A 20,691-nucleotide genomic window follows, 5' to 3' on the forward strand; every position below is an offset into this window, starting at 1 on the left:
TTAAACTTTAATTTAAAATGAAAGAGATTAAACTTCAAAGTCAAACATTTTTCTTAATATGAGTACAAAAAAAAATGGAATCTCTCAGTACTGAAGTTTTCTGAGTACAGCAGAATATTTTTTTTTTTCATAATTTATAAATATTTCAGAAGATTATTCAATAAAAATTCTCTGATTCAAAAGGAAATGTAGTTTATTACAATAAGAAATAAATTTCCAAATAATAAGAATGATAATATGTTTTTACACATCCAGTTATATTACAGAGAAGAACAGCAATCTTCAATAATAAATAATTTAAACCAGGTTTTCATAATTTCATAATTACTAATAATAAAGTAGTGAGCGCGCGTGCGTCTGTGTGTGTGTGTGTGTGTGTGTGTGTGTGTGTGTGTGTGTGTGTGTGTGTGTGTGTGTGTGTGTGTGTGTGTGTGTGTGTGTGTGTGTGTGTGTGTGTGTGTGTGTTGGAGCTCTACAAGAAAACCATTTGGCCTACAGCTACCATATTCGTATTTCACGTTTTAAATGAAACGTTGTCAATTTAAGATAAAAATTGTATATTAAGAAACTGTAGGAATTAAAAATACTTATAAAAAGATATATAAAACTTAACAACAGCTTAAATAAATCAGAATCAAATTTATAAAATATGCAAATAAGAAAAAATATTATTCTTTTTTTTTCTTTTCTTTTTTTTTTTTTAATTTGAGAGAGATTTTGTAATTGGATTTGGATTTATCGAAAAATGTTACATTACTGAAGTAAATAAGGTGATCGAAAATTGGCCCAAAAAAAATTCTTTTTCTAAAAGTGTTATTGTACTGTTTCAATCATCATCTTAAAGGTTGAGTTTCAAAAATGTGAAGGCAATTAAATTTGAAATTAATAACTTGTCTCAATTCTTAAATCCAATGATATTAGCGTTCGTGAGCGATATGTTTTTAATTTCTTGCGAATTGTTCCCTATATAAATTATAAGACGTTTTGACATAATAAGAATTTTTTTTTTCTTTTCTAAATTTTATTTTCACTGCTGTTTTTTTTCTTTGAAAATCGATCATTATACCATACAAAATTCTGAAATCGTAGAATAATGCTCTTATAATATGATTTTTTTTCGCTTGTTCTGACTGAAAGAAAAATACTTATAGGTCATTTTCCGACGTCCCTGTTTTGTTTTTCAACAAAGTCCTATTTTTCAAAAAATAAAGCAAACTTCAAAACCTTATTTATTTCCTTCTATAGAACTGTAACTAAATGGAATTCCAAAAAAAAAATTCCTCAAATAAAAAAAAAATCAAATATGCATTTAATTTTAAATATATTTTTTTCCTGATCTAATTAAGCTATTATATATTTCATTTTATAAATTTTTTTCCTTCTTTAATTCCTAAAGCTGTTTAAATAAACTATTCTTCTAAAATTAATAGCTCTTTTTTAAACACAAAATAATCAGCGTTAAAACTTTCATCCATCTTTTTATTTGATGATGAAGAAGAGAGGTAGTTAGTTTACATTATCTTAAAAGTAACCCTTCACAAAGTTTTAAATATTTTAGTATTTCCTTATATTAAACATTGACGCGCTGAAAAGAGGCAGTCGACTCTATATGCCCGAATGGTCATAGCACTGATCTCATAATCAAGCGATAATAAGTTCGAATCTCTCTAGAGGCATTGTCATTCACAGTCTGTGTAAATATTTAATTCCTTTATTTCATGTTCCAGCAGATTCTGGACCTTTCTTTAGTTTACCAGACAAGTGTTCCGGACTTTTATTACTGTCTCCAGAAGAGTATTCTGGAACTTTCCCTGTTAGTATAAAAGCAGAAGATCAGTCAGTCTCTGAGTTCAGAGTTGAGTTAATAAATTGGTTTAGCTCTACTTCTTGTGTGTATCATTGAGTTCCACACTAAAGTACCTACGTGACAATATTAGTCGCCTTTGAAGACCAGTTGTTCTTCCGAGGATATTGGTTATATTTAATTTTCGTTAAATTGTATGGATGATACTTTACGTACATGATTCCAACAAACTGTAAGACAATGAAACCGTGTTATTTTCTTTATTTAAAATATTTACTGTCCTCTGTGTACATGAACATTTTTAATAGATACCAATCCCATGATGTCATAGCGCTATTAAAAAATTGATGTGCGTTTCATCTATCTTCTAAAGTTTGCAGGATTTTTACTTTCTTAATCAGCTTGTTGAACTACGCAGATATTAAACAAAGTCCTCCTTTTTTAGCTTTCACCAGTGTAGAAAACTCATGCCATTAAATAATTGATGAGATACTGAAGACGATTTAAAATTCACAGCAACAATGTAATCTATTGTTCAACGTTAAGCAAATGTAATGATTTTTTTAATCGAATAAATTTAGGAAAAATTTTCAAGATTATTAAATTGGTATCATTTTAAAAAACTTTTATTTGATATGATTTGAAATTCATTTGTATACAATCATATTTCTGGAAGTCATAACAGAAAACAGCCAAATTTCAGATTAATTCTTAATCAAAATTTTCTAGAAAATCATCCAGGGGTTCACATTTCCATTCTCCAATTCTATAAGTTCCAAATTTTTTAGCTCTTCTTCTTGCGTACAGCCGACCACCCCTCCACCACTGAACGTAGCAGTATCGACAGGATTTGTTGTGGCCGACTGCTATCTTTAGCATTTTTCATCCTTGCATTGACCGATTTGTGAAACAGACATTCTCTTCGAGGTAATTGGCCACAAAGTGGTCAATTACTGTCCTCCTTCCTTATCTACAAACTCTCAAATAGTTGGTAAAAAACTGACAATTTTTGACATCATGTCCTTCAGAATTTTAAGATTACCTGGTACCATCAGTACTGTACTTAAGTCATTATTTATAATTTTCAGATTTTTTTCTTAACTCCGAGATTTTAATATATTCCTTTAAATAGTGGTAAACAGTACTGATTCCTTCACGAATGCATTCTTTTTCCTGTATTCTTCCAAATCTTTAGAAATATGCAGGGAATCTCCCATGTCCTGATATATTTTGGATTACCAGTGGATGGTATCTTTTTACTTTTATTTCTAAATTAGGAATAAAATCGTAAGTTACTCTTCCTTTTTTGGACATATACCATCTGTCAAACCTTTGCAGCTTTATTTCTTCTCTTAATTCCCATTTTAAGACACTATTTGATTTGGGGACAACCGTATCAACACTCTCTTTCTGTGCCACCAACTTTGCATATTGATCCGCCTTTTCATTACCATATATCCCAATATGGGTATTAACCCTGAAATTTCTAGCTGTATGCCAAATGGTCTAGAATGTCAGAACACTATTACACATACATTTATCTTTGCTATTTGTAGAAATAATTAATATAGTGATTTTTTTCATTTTAAAAACAGAAGGTGTTTTTCCATTAACTGTCATGTGAAGTTTCACATTTGGAAGTCACCTAAAACTTAGTTTGACTGCCTAAATGGACTGCAGCCACATATTACTCAAACTATTGATCCATAAAAGTATTTTTTAGATATCCAAACTTATTTTTCAAAGATAATTGGTGTAATAATATTTGTTTTTATAACGATGATATTTCCCGAGGTAAATTCAGAAATAATAATCGGATTAACATAAAAATAGAAAGATCTTATGTTTCAAAAAATTGTTTTCTTCAATGATGCCTGCTTGAATTATCATTTCTTTTTCTTCTGTATTTCTGAACTTCACAATTTCTTTAATATCCTTTAAATTGCACACACAATGAATTTTATATATACAAAGGTGATTTATATTTTCACAGGCAACCAGATTTCAATTGCGTGTCAACAAATTCAATAATTAAATATACAGGCCATATCAAATTTATTCATGAAATTTAAAGATAGGTCAGGAACATGGAATCAGATCGATTTCACTGCAAGCGTAAAATTAGATTCTCTAGACTTAAAGAATTAAATAAAAAAGGAAGATATCAAGTAATTTATGCAACATAGATGCAATGAAGTACAAAAATGCAGCATTGTTACGTTTTCACGTTCTCTTTACTGACATGGCTTTATTTTATAACTTTACTGACATGACATTTATACTTTGAAAAAGCAACTTTGACATTTTTATAATTGAACTTGTTGTTTATGTTTTCACTTAATCAGAATTGAATGATGAGCATTAGGTTCAACCGTAGATTCTTAGACTTTAGTAAAAACTTTAACTGAAATAAACAAATTTATAAGAATCACAAAAAATTTTCCAGTAATGTCTTCAATATTTTCAGCACCTGTTTATTTCACTTGGATATATGCTGCTATGAAGCCAGTCCTCCCACCTGCAGTCATTCAAAAAGTGCGTATCTTTGGAACAGGTAAGTTTTTTCATAATTATTTTTCATTATTTGTCCATCTCCTTCATTAATTTAATAGGTGTGTGTCATACTAATATATATCCGAGAAACTGGGGAAATCACGCCACCTTCAGGAATTTTTTTTATATCGTTAAAACATAAAAAGATATAATAAACACAAATAAATAAGTGAACTACTTGAGATTACATTTTCTTGCACGTTCAACAGATATCTTTATAGGATCAAAAACGTTTGGAACAGTATTTGAATAAAAATTTTCAAAAATTTGCCATAAAGGCGTGCTTTACCCGATACTTTAATGAATCCGCCACATTTTCAATGTCATGGTACCTATTTCTTGCAAATTATAAATATTGAAATTCATATAAAATTGGAAAGAATACGTATCAATTAAACTTGAATAATTTTATTTCCCAATTGTTTTTATAAATCTAATAAAAAAAATGAATATTTTACAGATTTCTTAAACATGACACATTTTTTCCAGGGATAAATTACTTTTTACAGCCATCAATAAAACTATTTTTTTCTGACAAAATAGAATTTGTAATTCTCTATAATATCAAATATATTAGAATCTGTATAAGCCCATTTGCCACAGAAAATGCAAAGATAATACAAATCTTCAAGTCTTTTGGAAAAAAAAAGAAAAAAAAAATGATACGCATTGTTACTTAATTCCATAATATCATTCTTTTTTTTTTTTCTTTTTTTTGTATGAAATTTTTCTCATCAGTAGAAGATATTAGAAATGTTGATTGATTGTTAGAGGTCTCTCTTCTTAAACCTGTCTTAAGTTTTCGTGACATTGTTACCTGACTTTCATAAGAAGAATCTTATTTGTTTGTCTTAAATCTTCATCAATAGAAGATATTAGAAATGTTGATTGATTGTTAGAGGTCTCTCTTCTTAAACCTGTCTTAAGTTTTCGTGACATTGTTACCTGACTTTCAAAAGAAGAATCTTATTTGCTTGTCTTAAATCTTCATCAATAGAAGATATTAGAAATGTTGATTGATTGTTAGAGGTCTCTCTTCTTAAACCTGTCTTAAATTTTCGTGACATTGTTACCTGACTTTCATAAGAAGAATCTTATTTGTTTGTCTTAAATCTTCATCAATAGAAGATATTAGAAATGTTGATTGTCTACTGTAGATCTCTCTTCTTAAGTCTAATTTAAGTTCTCATGACTTTTTTTTTACCTGAGTTTCATATTAATCTGTTTTCATTTTTAATTGTCGTCATCAATAGAAGATATTAGAAATGTTAATTGATTATTGTAGGTTTCTCTTCTTAAATCTATCTCTCACTGGACTTGTTACCTGAGTTTCATAACACGAGTCTTTTTTCGGCTTAGATAGTCGTCCTCAGTAGAAGATATTAGAAATGTTATTTTGCCTACTGTAGATCTCCCTTCTTAAGTCTATTTTAAGTTATCATGACTTTTTTTACCTAAGTTTAATAACATGAATCTGTTTTCATTTTAAATTATCGTCATCAAAAGAAGATATTAGAAATCAAGACCTTTCAAGACCTTTTCCCACTCCTGTGCAGACCATCTTCGCAATGCTCCAAGTCACAGTCGATCGGAGATGGCGCCCTACGGGCGCCGGCGCTCCTAATTAATTCCTTGTGTCCTTGTGGTATAGACTGTTCAAGGTCACATTTTCTACCTCGTTATTGGTTGTCTGGTACCAGTAACGCGGTAGAAAATGTGACCTTGAACCGCCTACAGAAAATACACAGCCTATAATATAAATTCTTATTCATTAAAATGATGGTATAAAAATATAAATTTATATTAATAAACTATTTACATATACTTATTACGGCTAGAAGACACTACAGAAAAACATCTTTGTTTATGCATAGGCCAAAAATTATAAAGAAACATTAAAAAATATGTTCGGAAATAACATATACACTTCCCTAGAATTCTCTAAATAAACTGAACAATTATTAGAATTAGTTAAAGCATAATAGGGAAATAAAACTAGCATCACTAAAAAGCTTTTGCTTAATTGTTTAAAATGGTGTATATAAGATTGTTGAATAATACACTCCAAAATATTTGAAAAAGAAACTTAATATTTCATTTGATATTAATACAACTTTTGTAAATTATTTCTTGGCGACCACTTTACTACTCAAGTTTAGTTACGTGTTAAATTTCATAGTTTTGTCTTCAAAAGTGTACTTTGTGAAAGGTTCTGAACATCTTTTGACGCAGTTTAAGGTCTTTCAAAAATATTAACCAAACTAAATCATTATCATATTGCATTTCTAATAAAAAATGAAACTGTAATTAGTCCGAATGGTGTCTCTAAACAACTAATGTGCACAGGAAATTTGAATTTCATCACATTTTATACATTATTAGGGAGATATCCATTGAAAATATTTCTTACGATTACAATCTATATTCTAGAATTCTACGTGACAAATAGGGATGAATTACAGACAGAGAAATCACCTCTAATCTCTTAGAAAATTAACATTACAGATTAGTTATGTTAACATCCCTTTTTAAACTAACATTTCTGTGACTAGCATTAACATTTGAACTATGACCAAATAAAGAAAACAATATTTGAGCCTTCCCCATATCAGAGGAGAATTTAATCCAAATTTTAAGTAAAATCAAATGCACGCGCGTCTTCAATAAACATGAATTTCAGATATGGAGCTCTGCAGTCCCAAAGAGCCAAACCATCTAATTAATAGTATAGGACCCATACTATAGGTAATAAAGACAGCGAATCGATGTTAATGAATGCCATGTTCATAGACAAAGAATTTTGGACTAAAAAAATTTTGAAATCCCTTTTAATTTCTAAATGTTCATAAACGAAAATTAATCTAGAGCATGTGACATGTACTGGTTTATTAGTTTATGTAGAAAATGTAGAAATAATAGCGTTTTGCCAGAAATGTTTATAAAAGAAAACTCTCTACATCTAGATGGATGGAAAGAGGTTTTGTTGGAGGCTATTGATGCAGATGATCTTCCAGTATATCTAGGAGGTAACAGAACAGACCCTGACGGAAACCCATTCTGCGAATCCTTTGTGAGCTTTCAATTAGTTCATGATTCTTTTTTAAAAAAGCAATAGCTCTAAAAATAAACCTATATATTAATATACAAATATTTATAGTTAATAACACAAATTCACTTTTTTATGTAACATAGCTCAGCAAATAATGATTGCTTTTCATATCTTTTTATACAGATTGTTAGGGGCAAACCCATTCCCAAGAGCTATTACATACAAAACAGAATAAAACAATTATCTCTGGATCCTGATGTGAAGAAAATCACGGTGATGCCATTCTCAAAAGAAGAAATAACTCTCGAAGTAAAGGAAGAGAATTTGTATCTTGAATGGGAATTCGAAACAAAGAATAGAGATATAAATTTTTCATTGTATTTCAGACCTCTAGAAGACTTCAAAAATGTTGAACTCATACCGAAACAAAGGATCGATACTTCCTATGAACCCGAGAAAGGGTGCTTAAGTTGTGAAAGATTAGGCATATGTGAGTATCATTTCAGTCTTTTTTCGACCTTCTTCCGTTATATTTATATAAAAGCATTAGTATAAATGAATTAAAATCTACCTTTATAGTTAAAGCATTTTACAAAAATTGTCTTATATTCACTATCTATCAATAAGTGTTTGTACACCCATGCAAATAGGGATATCCACGTCATGCCTTCAGTACTTACATATCGTGTAGGAAACAGCATTGTCATTAGTAGTAAGCAAGATGCCACGAAATTCTGAGCTGTGACTTCGAGAAAGGCGTAATTGTCAGATATCATAGAAATGGCCGATCATTAAGGGACTTATCTAGTGAGCTTAACATTCCAAAATTAACAGTGACTTTTGTGATTAAGAAGTGGAAGTTGAATGGTGATTGTCGGAAATGTGCTTCGAGCCCGCAGACCCACGAAATTAAGAGATAGAGACCGAAGAGTGCCTTTCAAAGAAATTAGGAAAAACAGCACCAAACCGGTGGCCCACATACTCCAGGAGTTTCAATAAGCATACGGGACTATTGTTTTAATAAATATCATGCCAATCCATAAGGAAACACATTTGCTTGGTTTCCATGGTCGGGCTGTCACACATAAACCATTGGTTTAAACTCCGATCTCGCTGCACGATCGAAATGGTGCAAGACACATCAAAATTGGATTTTAAATTAGTGAAAACAAGTTCTCTGGAGTGGTGAATCAAGGTTCAATCTCTACCAGTCGGATGGCAGAATCTGGGTTTGGCGTATTCATGAAAAACAGGCCTATTGACAGAATACATTGTGCCCACAGTAAACTTTAACGCAGGGGGAATTATGGTCTGGGGATGTTTCTCATGGTATGGAATGAGATCAGTGGTCTCAATTCATGGTAAACTCAACGCCGACTCCTGCTCCACTATTCTAGATAACAATGTTCTTCCTATGCTGTAGCAATATTATGGGTTGCATTTTCAAGATGGCAACACCACTTATCATATTGCAAGGTCCACCATTGATTGGTATGATAACAATGGAGGTGAACCGAATGGCCTGGTTTGTCCAGAGTCCAGTTTTGAATCCTACCGAAAACCTCTGGGACTATTTGGATCGTCGAATTAAGGTGCACAGCAACCATCAAAAATCGATGAAATAACTAACATGTCTTCTCCAAGCCGAGTGGAAGAAAATACTATTGTCCATCATTCAAACTCTTGTGGAAAGTATGCACCGGAAATTTAAGGCTGCAATTGCCTCAGGTGGAGGGTCTGTCAACTACTGAATAAATTGTACAATTACTGAATAAATTGTATTTACCTCTTTTATCACAAGTATCTAATTACTTATCGTAAATAGTGTTTATGAAACCACTAACTGATAAGAACATGAAAGAATATGACCTAATTGAACACAGCTATTTTGAAAAAATTTAATATTGTAATTTTTCTGCAATTTTTTTAATGAGAACAATTATATTTCAAAATGTGTATTTTAGAATTGTTTCTTCTCTGCATAAAATTATCTGATGAGCTCCTTTGATCCTGGTACAGTCGTTAGAGTACCATAAATACTGTCGTACCGGAGATAAAACCTAAACTATATTCGGACTATATTGAAGTAACTATAAAAATAGTAATTTAAAGTAAATCGAAGATCATTAACTCAAAGTATGTATGAATGAAACAAATGAATCAGCATTTTAAACTTTTGCATTTTGTGGCACGCATAAAAGTGAAAGAATTGCTTTTGCATCCTACATACCTCAAAACTCAATCGTGTTGTCATTCTTTTTTATCATTTTATATTATCATTATTTATTTATCTTTCCTTTAGTTAAAAGCTGTCTAAAGTACGTAAATATTTAAAGCTTTTTTACAAAAATTTTATATTATCATAAAAGAAAAAAATGTATCTTCAATCTGTTAAAAAAGTTTAAGAATTGGACAATTATTTCAAAAGGCATAGGTACATTCAATATCTAAATTAGTTATAGAACTTCATAGAATCCAGGTTCATAGCCATTTTCTAAGAAGAAGCCTTATTGTAACTCAAACGCTGGATCATTCGTATATTTTCAATTCCATTTTAAAGGTGCCTAATAGGGTTTGACGGTTTTTCAAACCCGGTTTTAAAAAATCGGTTTTTTTTAAGTACATTTGTCACATTCGAAAACCGGTTTTTAAAGTAAGAAAACCAGTTTTCCGGAACGCCTGGATATTCCAATTCTTCAAAAAAAATTATCGGTTGGGACCGATTTGTCTAGCAGCTGAGGGCTTAAGGCGACGAGATGCGAATTTATAAAGAAGTGAAGGTATATTTGAATTTCTGTTAAATGAACTAAAAAATTTGAACACTGAAATAAATTTGAAATTATTGTATGCTTTAGAAGAACGAATTCAAAAAAGAAGACAAGTAGAATCATCAACTCTTTTACTCTACTTGCAAAATCCACAAACATTTCTAGTTCAGCGAAGAAAATTTCTCTAGCTTCAAAAACCGAAATTATTAAGTTATCTGGAAAGATATTGTCTAGAATATTTCCAAATTCTTATGTGGAAACCGATTCTGATGAAGAGCAAATCGAGGAAACTACTCATTAGAATAATACTTTTTTAAAAGAAGCCATGGAAAAATCAATTCATAAGTTTCTAGAAGACCCTGAAGAAAAACTTACAAATCCAAAGACACTGAAAGCTGAATTTTCGTTATTTGAGGCAACGAATAAAAGAACAAAAAACTTAGATTTGTTATTTGATGCCATGAAAACTGTCAAATCAAGCTCAGTAGTTAGTGGACGAATAGTTTCAATTTCTGGCAATATTGTGTTCAAAATAAGACTTTGTTTCAAGACTTAGCCACCGTTCAGTCGATATTTTATGTTTTTTAAAATCCTATTTTCTGAGGAGAAATTAAAATTAGTTAAATCAATATAAATATTATTCAAAATGTTTGTTTAAGTTTTCGTTATTTTATGTAAGTAATATGTATATATAATCTTGCATTTTATTGAATTTGATATTGATTTCGTTTTTTTTTATTTTATTTTATATCACTTAAAGAAAATATTTTTTCCCAATTCTAATTTTTTTGACAAAAATTCGAAAACCGGATAAAACCGGTTTTTTTGGAAGTAGGGAATTCGGAAAATGTTTTTCAAAAAGTCGGGTTTTGTATAAACCCTAGTACCTAATAAGAAGTTTAACGCAAGTAAAAAGAGAATTTTGTTAAAATATTCATCGAAATTCGAATTTTTAAAAATTCCTATTATTTTCAATATTTCTCAGTAACCTTTAATAGTAACTTTTTTGACCTTTTTTATATAACAATGTTCAAATAAATTTTTCTTCATGTTAATTTTAAATACATATAATATTAAAATATAGCATATATAAAGAATGCACTGTATTGAAGACTAATCACCTCTGATGACCAGTTCCTAGGAATATTATCTATATTCAATTTCATATAAAACATTTAGATTACTTACGTGACAATGACTCTGTCAAATTGACAAGCATTAAAGCTTGTTATTTTAATTGTCTTTTAAGCTCTATTTATTGTATACATGAAGCTATCTTATGAAGAATAAGCCCATAACATCATAGTATTATTAAAAATTAAAATATCCAATTCGCCGATCTTCTAAATTACAGGTTATTGGAATTTCAGTATATATATATATATATATATATATATAGTAACCAATCTAAAGTAAGAAAAAGTTTGAAAACGAAACTAAAATGAAAACGAAACAAAACAGTTTCGAAATCGCAACTAAAATTTATTACCTATTTAAACTAAAACCAAAAAGGAACTTCATAGTATTTAGAGAGCGCAATTGCAGCTACTTCTAAAACACAGATGAATTGATACAAAAGTATTAGAATCAAGTTAATAGGAAAAACAAAAACCAAATAAAAATTAAACCAAAAAAATTATTAAAAAATATTAAAAAAGAGGAATCATTATTAGACTTAATGTCTGTATGTCCTCACAGAAAAAATCCCTTTATTTGAATCCCTGCCTGAGGGTGACCCTTGAAAAAGTCTTCAGGCCGGATTCTTTTTTAATATTTTTTAATAATTTTTTTGGTTTAATTTTTATTTGGTTTTTGTTTTTCCTATTAACTTGATTCTAATACTTTTGTATATATATATATATATATATATATATATATATATATATATATATATATATATATATATATATATATATATATATATATATATATATATATATATATATATATATATATATAATAAATTGTTATTTTTAGAAATTACATACAAAAAAATCTTTTTAAAAAATTTCCAAAATTTAGGAAAAATGTGCATAACTATTAAATTTATATCATTAAAAAGACAATTGTTTTATTTAAGTATTGAAATGGAGAAATATATTTGTTTGCAATTATATTATCCAGAGTTATCTCGAGTGAAACGTCAAAATTCATACTATTATGATACAAAATTCATACTATATTATTATTCATACAATTTTTAATTAATTAAAATTCTAATCAAAATTTCAAAAAAAATCCCTCTTAATCCCGGTCAAACAGTCTGGTCTGTAGAGCAATAACTTATTCACATACATAAACATTCATCTTTATTATTAACAGAGATATAAATGAGCTACAACTTCATTCCTATATGTAGAATTTGACGCCATTTGGTGCGTTTGGCGCAAAATTTGACGATATTTTTAAACTATAGTGCCAAAATGTGTCTACAATAAGAAACGAAATATAGACTTTTTATATATTTAGCCTTTTATTTTGTTGCTAAATGTTACACCTAAATAATTATATTTTAAGATAAGGATTTATCTCAGGATTCAGATATTTAATTTTCACTTGACCTTGATCAAAACTTTTGCGCATGAAGTCTTTTTGCATTTTGGCTACCAAATTCAACGAAATTGGTTTATTTTTAAAAACATTATCAAAATGTTTTTATTTATGCTAATTAAAATTAAAATTTAACAATTATTTTTAATACTAATTAAATTACTTATTTGTCCTCATGATAAATATCCTCGTGATTTCTCTCCATTCTTTTCAATACTTTTATATGTCAAATTTAACAGAAAAATCAACCATTTCCGGAATACATATTAAGATTATTAAGCTGATTAGAATCCCAGTTCTTATCTATACATTCTCTTAATGTTCTATAACAATATTTCTTAAATTCCTTCCTCCTGCCGTTAAGAAAACACAATTTGAAAGAAAAAAAATTGGCTTATGAAGCTTGTGTAGTTGATAAAAAGAACAATGCATAATGCAATTACTTGCAATATTCACTGATTATGACAAATATCAATCTTTTCTTTACAATATTGAAAAACATGAAGAAGCAGTACTTTCAGTGTTTTGCTACTTGAAAGGTTGGAACTCATAGTTCAAACTGGCCAGCCTTAAATCATTTCCTTATATACTATTCAAAGGCTTAGAAAATGTCAACACTTCACAGTCATATCGCATTTAGAGACTTGCTTCCTAGAGATCTTCACCGTTTTACTTTCTTTAGTTGTATAGAATTTTACTATTTAAAACGAGAATTTTGAACAAATTGCAAAATTTATTGCTAGTTAAAGACCAATTTAAAGTTAATTAAGTATTCAGATTTATATTGCTGGTATATATGTTAATCTCTGATATATATATATATATATACAAAAGTATTAGAATCAAGTTAATAGGAAAAACAAAAATCAAATAAAAATTAAACCAAAAAAAAATTTAAAAAATATAAAAAAAGAATCCGGCCTGAAGACTTTTTCAAGGGTCACCCTCAGGCAGGGATTCAAAGAAAGGGATTTTTTCTGTGAGGAAATACAGACATTTGTCTAATAATGATTCCTCGTGACCCGAAAATCCCCTGAAATTATGCTCAAGAGATATACCATTTTAACAGAAAGGAAATACAAAACAACAAATTAAAAGAAAATAACCACTACAAAGTAAAAATACATGTATTTTATAACCACTACAAAGTAAAAATACAAGAAAATAACCACTACAAAGTAAAAATACATGTATTTTATAACCACTACAAAGTAAAAATACACGTATTTTATAACCACTACAAAGTAAAAATACATGTATTTTTACTTTGTAGTGGTTATTTTCTTCTAATTTGTTATTTTGTATTTCCTTCCTGTTAAAATAGTATATCTCTTGAGCATAATTTCGGGGGATTTTCGGGTCACGAGGAATCATTATTAGACAAATGTCTGTATTTCCTCAGAGAAAAAATCTCTTTCTTTGAATCCCTGCCTGAGGGTGACCCTTGAAAAAGTCTTCAGGCCGGTTTCCTTTTTTTTTATTTTCAAAATTTTTTTTGGTTTAATTTTTATTTGATTTTTGTTTTTCCTATTAACTTTTGATTCTAATACTTTTGTATCAATTAATCTGTGTTTTAGAATTAGCTGCAATTGCGCTCTCTAAATACTATGAAATTCGTTTTTGGTTTTAGTTTAAATAGGTAATAAATTTTAGTTGCGATTTCGAAACTGTTTTGTTTCGTTTTCATTTTAGTTTCGTTTTCAAACTATTTCTTACTTTAGATTGGTTATATATATATATATATAGTTTCACCCCAATTAGGTCAGATTTAATTTACAGGTGTAATTAAATGAAATCTGAGCTTTGTATTATATAATCTAATCAATGAGCCGAATAAATCACGTATTGAAAAAAAGAGAGAATAGGAGAAAAATATTTCCTTATAATATTTAAAGCATTTCTTAAATAAGTGAACTCTTTGGCAGCAAAAAGCAATTAATATTCTGTGGTACAATTTCTAGTATTATAAGAATAATGAACAGAAATTGATATCTTCAATTGATTACTTTGTATCATTACTAATCAGGCTGAACTCTCTCTTTCAGATACAATTGTTTTCGACAATTCATACAGCTGGATTCACTCAAAAGAAGTGTATTACAGAATTGCAATAAAAGGCTCAAAGGACAATGACCTTTACAAATTACCATGACATTAATTTTTTTTTTATCGTTTTAAAGGCATTTATTTTGAAATTCGAAATGGAAAGACGTGCGTTCTTTTGTATCACATCCATGTTAAATAAACACTTTGCTCATGTTTGTCATATTTGCATATATCCTTGTACACACATGAAATAATAGTAATTGGGAAACTGGGAAAAGGATTTTATATACTTGATCATTTTTTCAGTTTAAAATAATTATATTAGATAGAGAAAAATTTCATAACTTTTGGTGATGGCATAATCAAGCTCTGTGAAATGAATTAAGCAATCATTTGTACAAAATAATTTATTAATTAATTAGGCTCTTAGAATTTAAGGGACATTCTAAAATACCTTAGATACTAAAGCGCAGAGAAAACGCTTGTTTCTGCTTCTAAACATAATAGCCAATTGATCTAAAGAGAATATATTTGAAATGACGAGAAAAAATGCATATTGTACCAAAGTGCATTTTGCTGCTGCTTTATATTATACAAAAATACTATTTTTGACAGATTTTCAACACAATCATTTTTTATTTATTCGAATAAGGCATTTGAATTAACATAAATGCTTAACACATTCATTTTGAAGTAATTAATAATCATTCTATCTCGAATTTCATCGGCGAAGTCTAAAAACGAACAGAAAGAACATATTGTTATGACACGTGAGAAGCAAACGCAACAGACTTAGAACAAATGAAAACTTATAAAAACTAGGAATTCAGTTTAGTAGATGATAATATAAATTGTATGTGAAATAGAATTTATTCATCTTTATTTGTTTTCTCTGTCGGGAGAAAAAAAAAAAAAAAAAAAAAAAAAAAAAAAAAAAAAACTTTTTTTTTACTATTTAAGATCTGTGCCTTTCATTTATTGGATTAGTAAAAATCACAAATGAGTCGTTTACCACAAAAAGGAAATTTCAATTTATCCAATTTGTTGCTTCTGAAAGCTTTACATTACTTCCTCAATCCAGCAGACATACGAGTAAGCAGTTTCTCGTTTTCTTCATCCTTATTAACTATCATTGATACTGATATGTGAAATATGTTGATTTCTCCTTGGCATCTCTAAGTTTTTGTAATTAAGCTATTCTTACGGCAAATTCCGTTCAATGTATGTAAGTTCGATTTCAAATGAAAATGCTTTATTCAACACAAACAAAAACGCAGATAGCATAACACAGTTCAAACCTATATTAAGAAAAAAATAGAAGCAGCAACTCACTAGTAAATAACAGCAACAGCAAAAAACGCACAGAGAACTCTCTGGAATTCTACATTACAAGTCTGTACATGAAATCTCTCTGTCAACTAGACTGAATTCTATTGGCTCATTCTCGTCTGTGAGTCCTCGCTTTTTATAATTCTTGTAACAGGACATCGAATTTTCTAGAACAAACTCTGGAAGTTGAAAACCCAAATAGAGATCCCACCAATATTCTAGAATATTCGGGACTCTTCAGTTTTCGAGCCAAGACCGCCAAATGGGTCATCAAGTTACGAAATGAAAGCCAAACCAGGGGTCATGGATCCGGCATCCAGTTAGCCTCCGATAGATCTACCTGTAAAACTTACTTCCCAGCCATACTGCATAGGGAAAAAATATTGCGAATTCGGAACATTATATTTTATTTTTCTATAGAAAAAAAATTTACATTAACGAGCCTTGAATGGCATTATTCAGAATAACATGGCATTCGATTTACAGCTCAAATCGTTGCAGAAAATGGTTATATTTTTTTTTGTCTGGTAAATTAGAATTAATTACTAATCAATTTTCTAAATTTAACTACAAAAAAATAGAACTAAACTAAAAATATTTATTAAATCAAAGAACTCGGGATGCAGACTATGGCTTTCTCCTAACATGTTTTCAAGAGTATTTGATATAGAAAGCTAATAATTCCCAAAAGCAAACTTTAATATATGAAATGCATGTTACCGATTTTTGACAGATTGATTATTGGAATTTCAATTACAAAGTGGATTTTATTTCTGAAACTAAACGTAAAAATTCGCTTTATTCATTTCACCGGGGTCCCAATTCGAAAGATATCGGGGGGAATTTTTTATTTGTATTGGTTTGCCGAAACCGGCTTGAAAAATAGAATTTCTCATCAAAATTGAACCTACTACGATTTTACATAAATTTTACTGTAAATGTGCTGAACAATATAAAATGAATAACTGCTTTTATCCTCAAATGAAATTTGAAAATTTTAGTAAAAATATTCTTTAGTTAGAGTATAATTCAAAATAATTTCGTTGAATGTTAGAGTTTTAGTTTAGTTTAGTTACATTAACGTCCCGTTTTAAAGCAACATTAGGGCTATTTTGGGACGGACCTCGTAATTTTCAAATCCGGTCAGATGACGAGGACGACACCTGAGCTGGCACCCCCTCTCCACACCACTGGGATGATGTTTGTCCTGGAGGGTTTTAACGTGCACCAGACCCGCTTACACGACGGCTCTTCGGTGGAATCGGGTCACGCACCTGAAACCCTCCGGTTCAGAGGCCGAGACCTTACCACCAGGCCACTGCAGCCCTTTGAATGTTAGAGAAATATTTCATATTGGTCTGAACATGACCTGAAATTTCAGAAGCTTTGACTGGAACTCAACGCGTAACAATTAATTCCAAATTAATATGTTGCAAGTTTTACAAAGGTTTTGGAAATTTTCAAAATAAAGCTTTTATACTCAATCGACATTACTCATTAAAAGGCCATGTGCATCAATCAAGATAGTATAACTTTTCATCTCAACAGTTATTGATTGAACATTTATAGCTTACTGGTAGAATTGGCGAAACGTGGGATTTTATTAAAATAATAATTGTCCCTATGTAAACATAACTTATTGTCAAAATGTAAAATATAATAAGTTTAAAAGGTCAAATAGGGAAACTAATTTTACCTCGTTCAGATTTTTTAGTCAGGAAATGAACTAAATCAAATACATGGTAATGAATGGTAAATATATAGCATTTTTATATCCATGAGTGTTGATGAACTCTGGTCTCTAATGTTAATGAAAATTTTCATCTTCATTTTTCAAGAGTATATCATAGCTACAGCCTACCACATTACGTAAACAGCTATTATATTAGTTTTATGGAAATCATTTTGTGAGTGTACGATAAAAAATTACAATAAACTTGATAAAGAATAATGACACTTTATTAAAAAAAGAAAAACAGGAGAATAAACAAAGTACAGAAAGAGAATTCACAAAAATGACACTTGTAGGAATCAAGAACACACGAAGAGATCGTTAAATAAACCAGTAGTTGTTGTCTCCCTAAAATTTACTCGAATACACTTCAATAAAGTTTCTTTTGTATGAAATCGGCTAAAATCTGAGAATACCGTCAATAACATTGGTGAATGCTTGTTACGAAATATAAATTTTTGGATTGATCTACCATTATTACTGAATATATTATGAGAGTATTATCTTAGACGCCTTTTTGTCAGCCGATATCGAATTTGACACTAAGCTACAGGTGCAGTCACAATATGACCTATCAAATGGCCTATTAAAATGACCAACCAAATGACATATCAAGATGACCTACCAAATGACATATCAAGATGACCTACCAAATGACATATCAAGATGACCTACCAAATGACATATCAAGATGACCTACCAAATGACATATCAAGATGACCTACCAAATGACATATCAAGATGACCTACCAAATGACATATCAAGATGACCTACCAAATGACATATCAAGATGACCTACCAAATGACATATCAAGATGACCAACCAAATGACATATCAAGATGACCTACCAAATGACATATCAAGATGACCTACCAAATGACATATCAAGATGACCTACCAAATGACATATCAAGATGACCTACCAAATGACATATCAAGATGACCTACCAAATGACATATCAAGATGACCTACCAAATGACATATCAAGATGACCTACCAAATGACATATCAAGATGACCTACCAAATGACATATCAAGATGACCTATCAAATGGCCTATTAAAATGACCAACCAAATGACATATCAAGATGACCTACCAAATGACATACCAAGATGACCTATTTCGTTGATTTGCATTTATGACTATTTATGTTTTCATGCATCCGGAAATAGAGACCCTCAGACAATCAATCTTTTGACAATTATTTCAAGATTTCATAAAAATCTATATTTTAGATAATTAATCTGTGTATTAAATTTTACCTACCTTTTAGATTTGCTGTTCTCGATCCAGTATTCGAAAACTTTTACATGAATAAACCACCATATACGCCTTTATTGAGACGCCGTATGAGATCTTTACTATTGAACCTGAGTATTCAAAATGTGGGAAACACCAAAGGAGACAAATGTTTTTCACGACAGAAATGAACATTAAGTAATTAAAGATTTTAGCAATTAAACAAAATCCTCAAGCCTCAATAGTTTATTTTCAATTATTTTTCAATTACCGACAATAGTTTAGTGAATACGAGCGTATCTTTATCCATGATGAACTAAAATTTTTCATTTTCAGTAATTCAACAAGATAGGAAATATTTGCACAATTATTGTTTCTGATTCGTAGAATAAATGTATGCTATATTTGACCTTGCAAATAAATAATAAAATCAAAGGACAAGTACCATAGATAATACAAATAAATGGATTCGAAAAGATTATTTTGTAGCATCTTGCACATTTGTAAGATGGTGTAAATTTTTTTGTTGGCTTAGAGGTTATTTTGGCATTTTCTGAAATAAATATACAAACAGTGTTGGAAAAACAGCTACTTTTATGAACTACTACTTTATTCTTTTAAGTGTCACCGATCAATTTTCTAAATTAACTATCCAAAAAAAGAGATAAAACGTATACGGCAGTCAAACGTTTAATAAGCTGCATTATTTATAGGCTGGCGCGCATATCTGTCGTGGTCACAAAGTCCTCCATGTCGAGAGTAATATCACTGGGGTACTGGATCAGGGGTAATCGTTCTCTGATCTAGGTCTAGATTACGATCTGTGGATGAGTGAATGAAATGTATGAATGAAGTCAGCCCCGTAAAAAGGATTGAGACGCATGAGTAACTAAGTCGTACTCTTGGAGGCGAGGAGGAGGCGATACTGTAAAAACAAGAGACTCTCACTCTGCATAAATCGCTGACAGATGGCTGTCAGTGGGCTTGTAATGTGCCATAACTCACAACAGCATGTATAGCATTAAACAGTTTCCTAATTTGCAGATAAAAATCGTGGAATTACTGTAAAATTGACAAAGCTCAGATTTGATCACATTTTTTTATTTAGAATCACAAAGTAAGCTTTGGAGAGGTTTGATAATGATGACGGGCCTTTTTTAGTTTTTTTAAAGATTTTATTGTTTCTCCGCTTTCGGGAGTTGGTTTGAGCTTTGCCTTTCGGCGTGCTGCTTCGTCGATGATGTTACAAAGACTGATGGTTTTTTACATATACCGCTAGAGGGCGTTACAAGTTAGAGGCGGGGCAACATGCTTACGTAACAAGCTTTATCAATATCTTCTGCCTATAACATGATTTTATCCGTAATACACATTGCGTCTGAATGTAATTTTTTTTTAATTTAGTGAAATATTGTAATAATGCACACTCTTATTTGATAAACCTATTGGATGAGATTCCGAATAAAAAATAATTTTGTTTTATTAATGATATTGGTTTTAGCAATCTCATGTATCAAATTGTACTGCTTATCGACTCTATTCGTTTCTTTTATAATTTCTTGATTCTTTTTTATAAAGAAGAGATAAATACTTTGTTTTTGGCTCAGATTAGACAGA

At 29.9% G+C, this 20,691-nt stretch overlaps 1 protein-coding gene across 3 annotated transcripts in view; it reads left to right on the forward strand.

The window, feature by feature from the left end:
• Window positions 1-14,985, forward strand: part of LOC129968917 (SEC14-like protein 2) — a 44,128-nt gene extending 29,143 nt beyond the window's left edge. For 2 of the 3 annotated variants that reach the window (XM_056083261.1, XM_056083262.1), the window contains exons 10-13: window positions 4,272-4,358; window positions 7,321-7,427; window positions 7,590-7,896; window positions 14,770-14,985. In XM_056083261.1, the coding sequence (XP_055939236.1) occupies window positions 4,272-4,358; window positions 7,321-7,427; window positions 7,590-7,896; window positions 14,770-14,876 (608 nt within the window). In that variant the 3' untranslated portion in view covers window positions 14,877-14,985. The remainder of the gene's footprint in view (window positions 1-4,271; window positions 4,359-7,320; window positions 7,428-7,589; window positions 7,897-14,769) is intronic. The other variant, XR_008784446.1, reaches the window with a different exon arrangement.
• Window positions 14,986-20,691: the final 5,706 nt, after the last annotated feature.

The sequence above is a fragment of the Argiope bruennichi genome, chromosome 5, assembly GCF_947563725.1.
Source record: "Argiope bruennichi chromosome 5, qqArgBrue1.1, whole genome shotgun sequence".
NCBI classification, from domain to species: domain Eukaryota; kingdom Metazoa; phylum Arthropoda; class Arachnida; order Araneae; family Araneidae; genus Argiope; species Argiope bruennichi.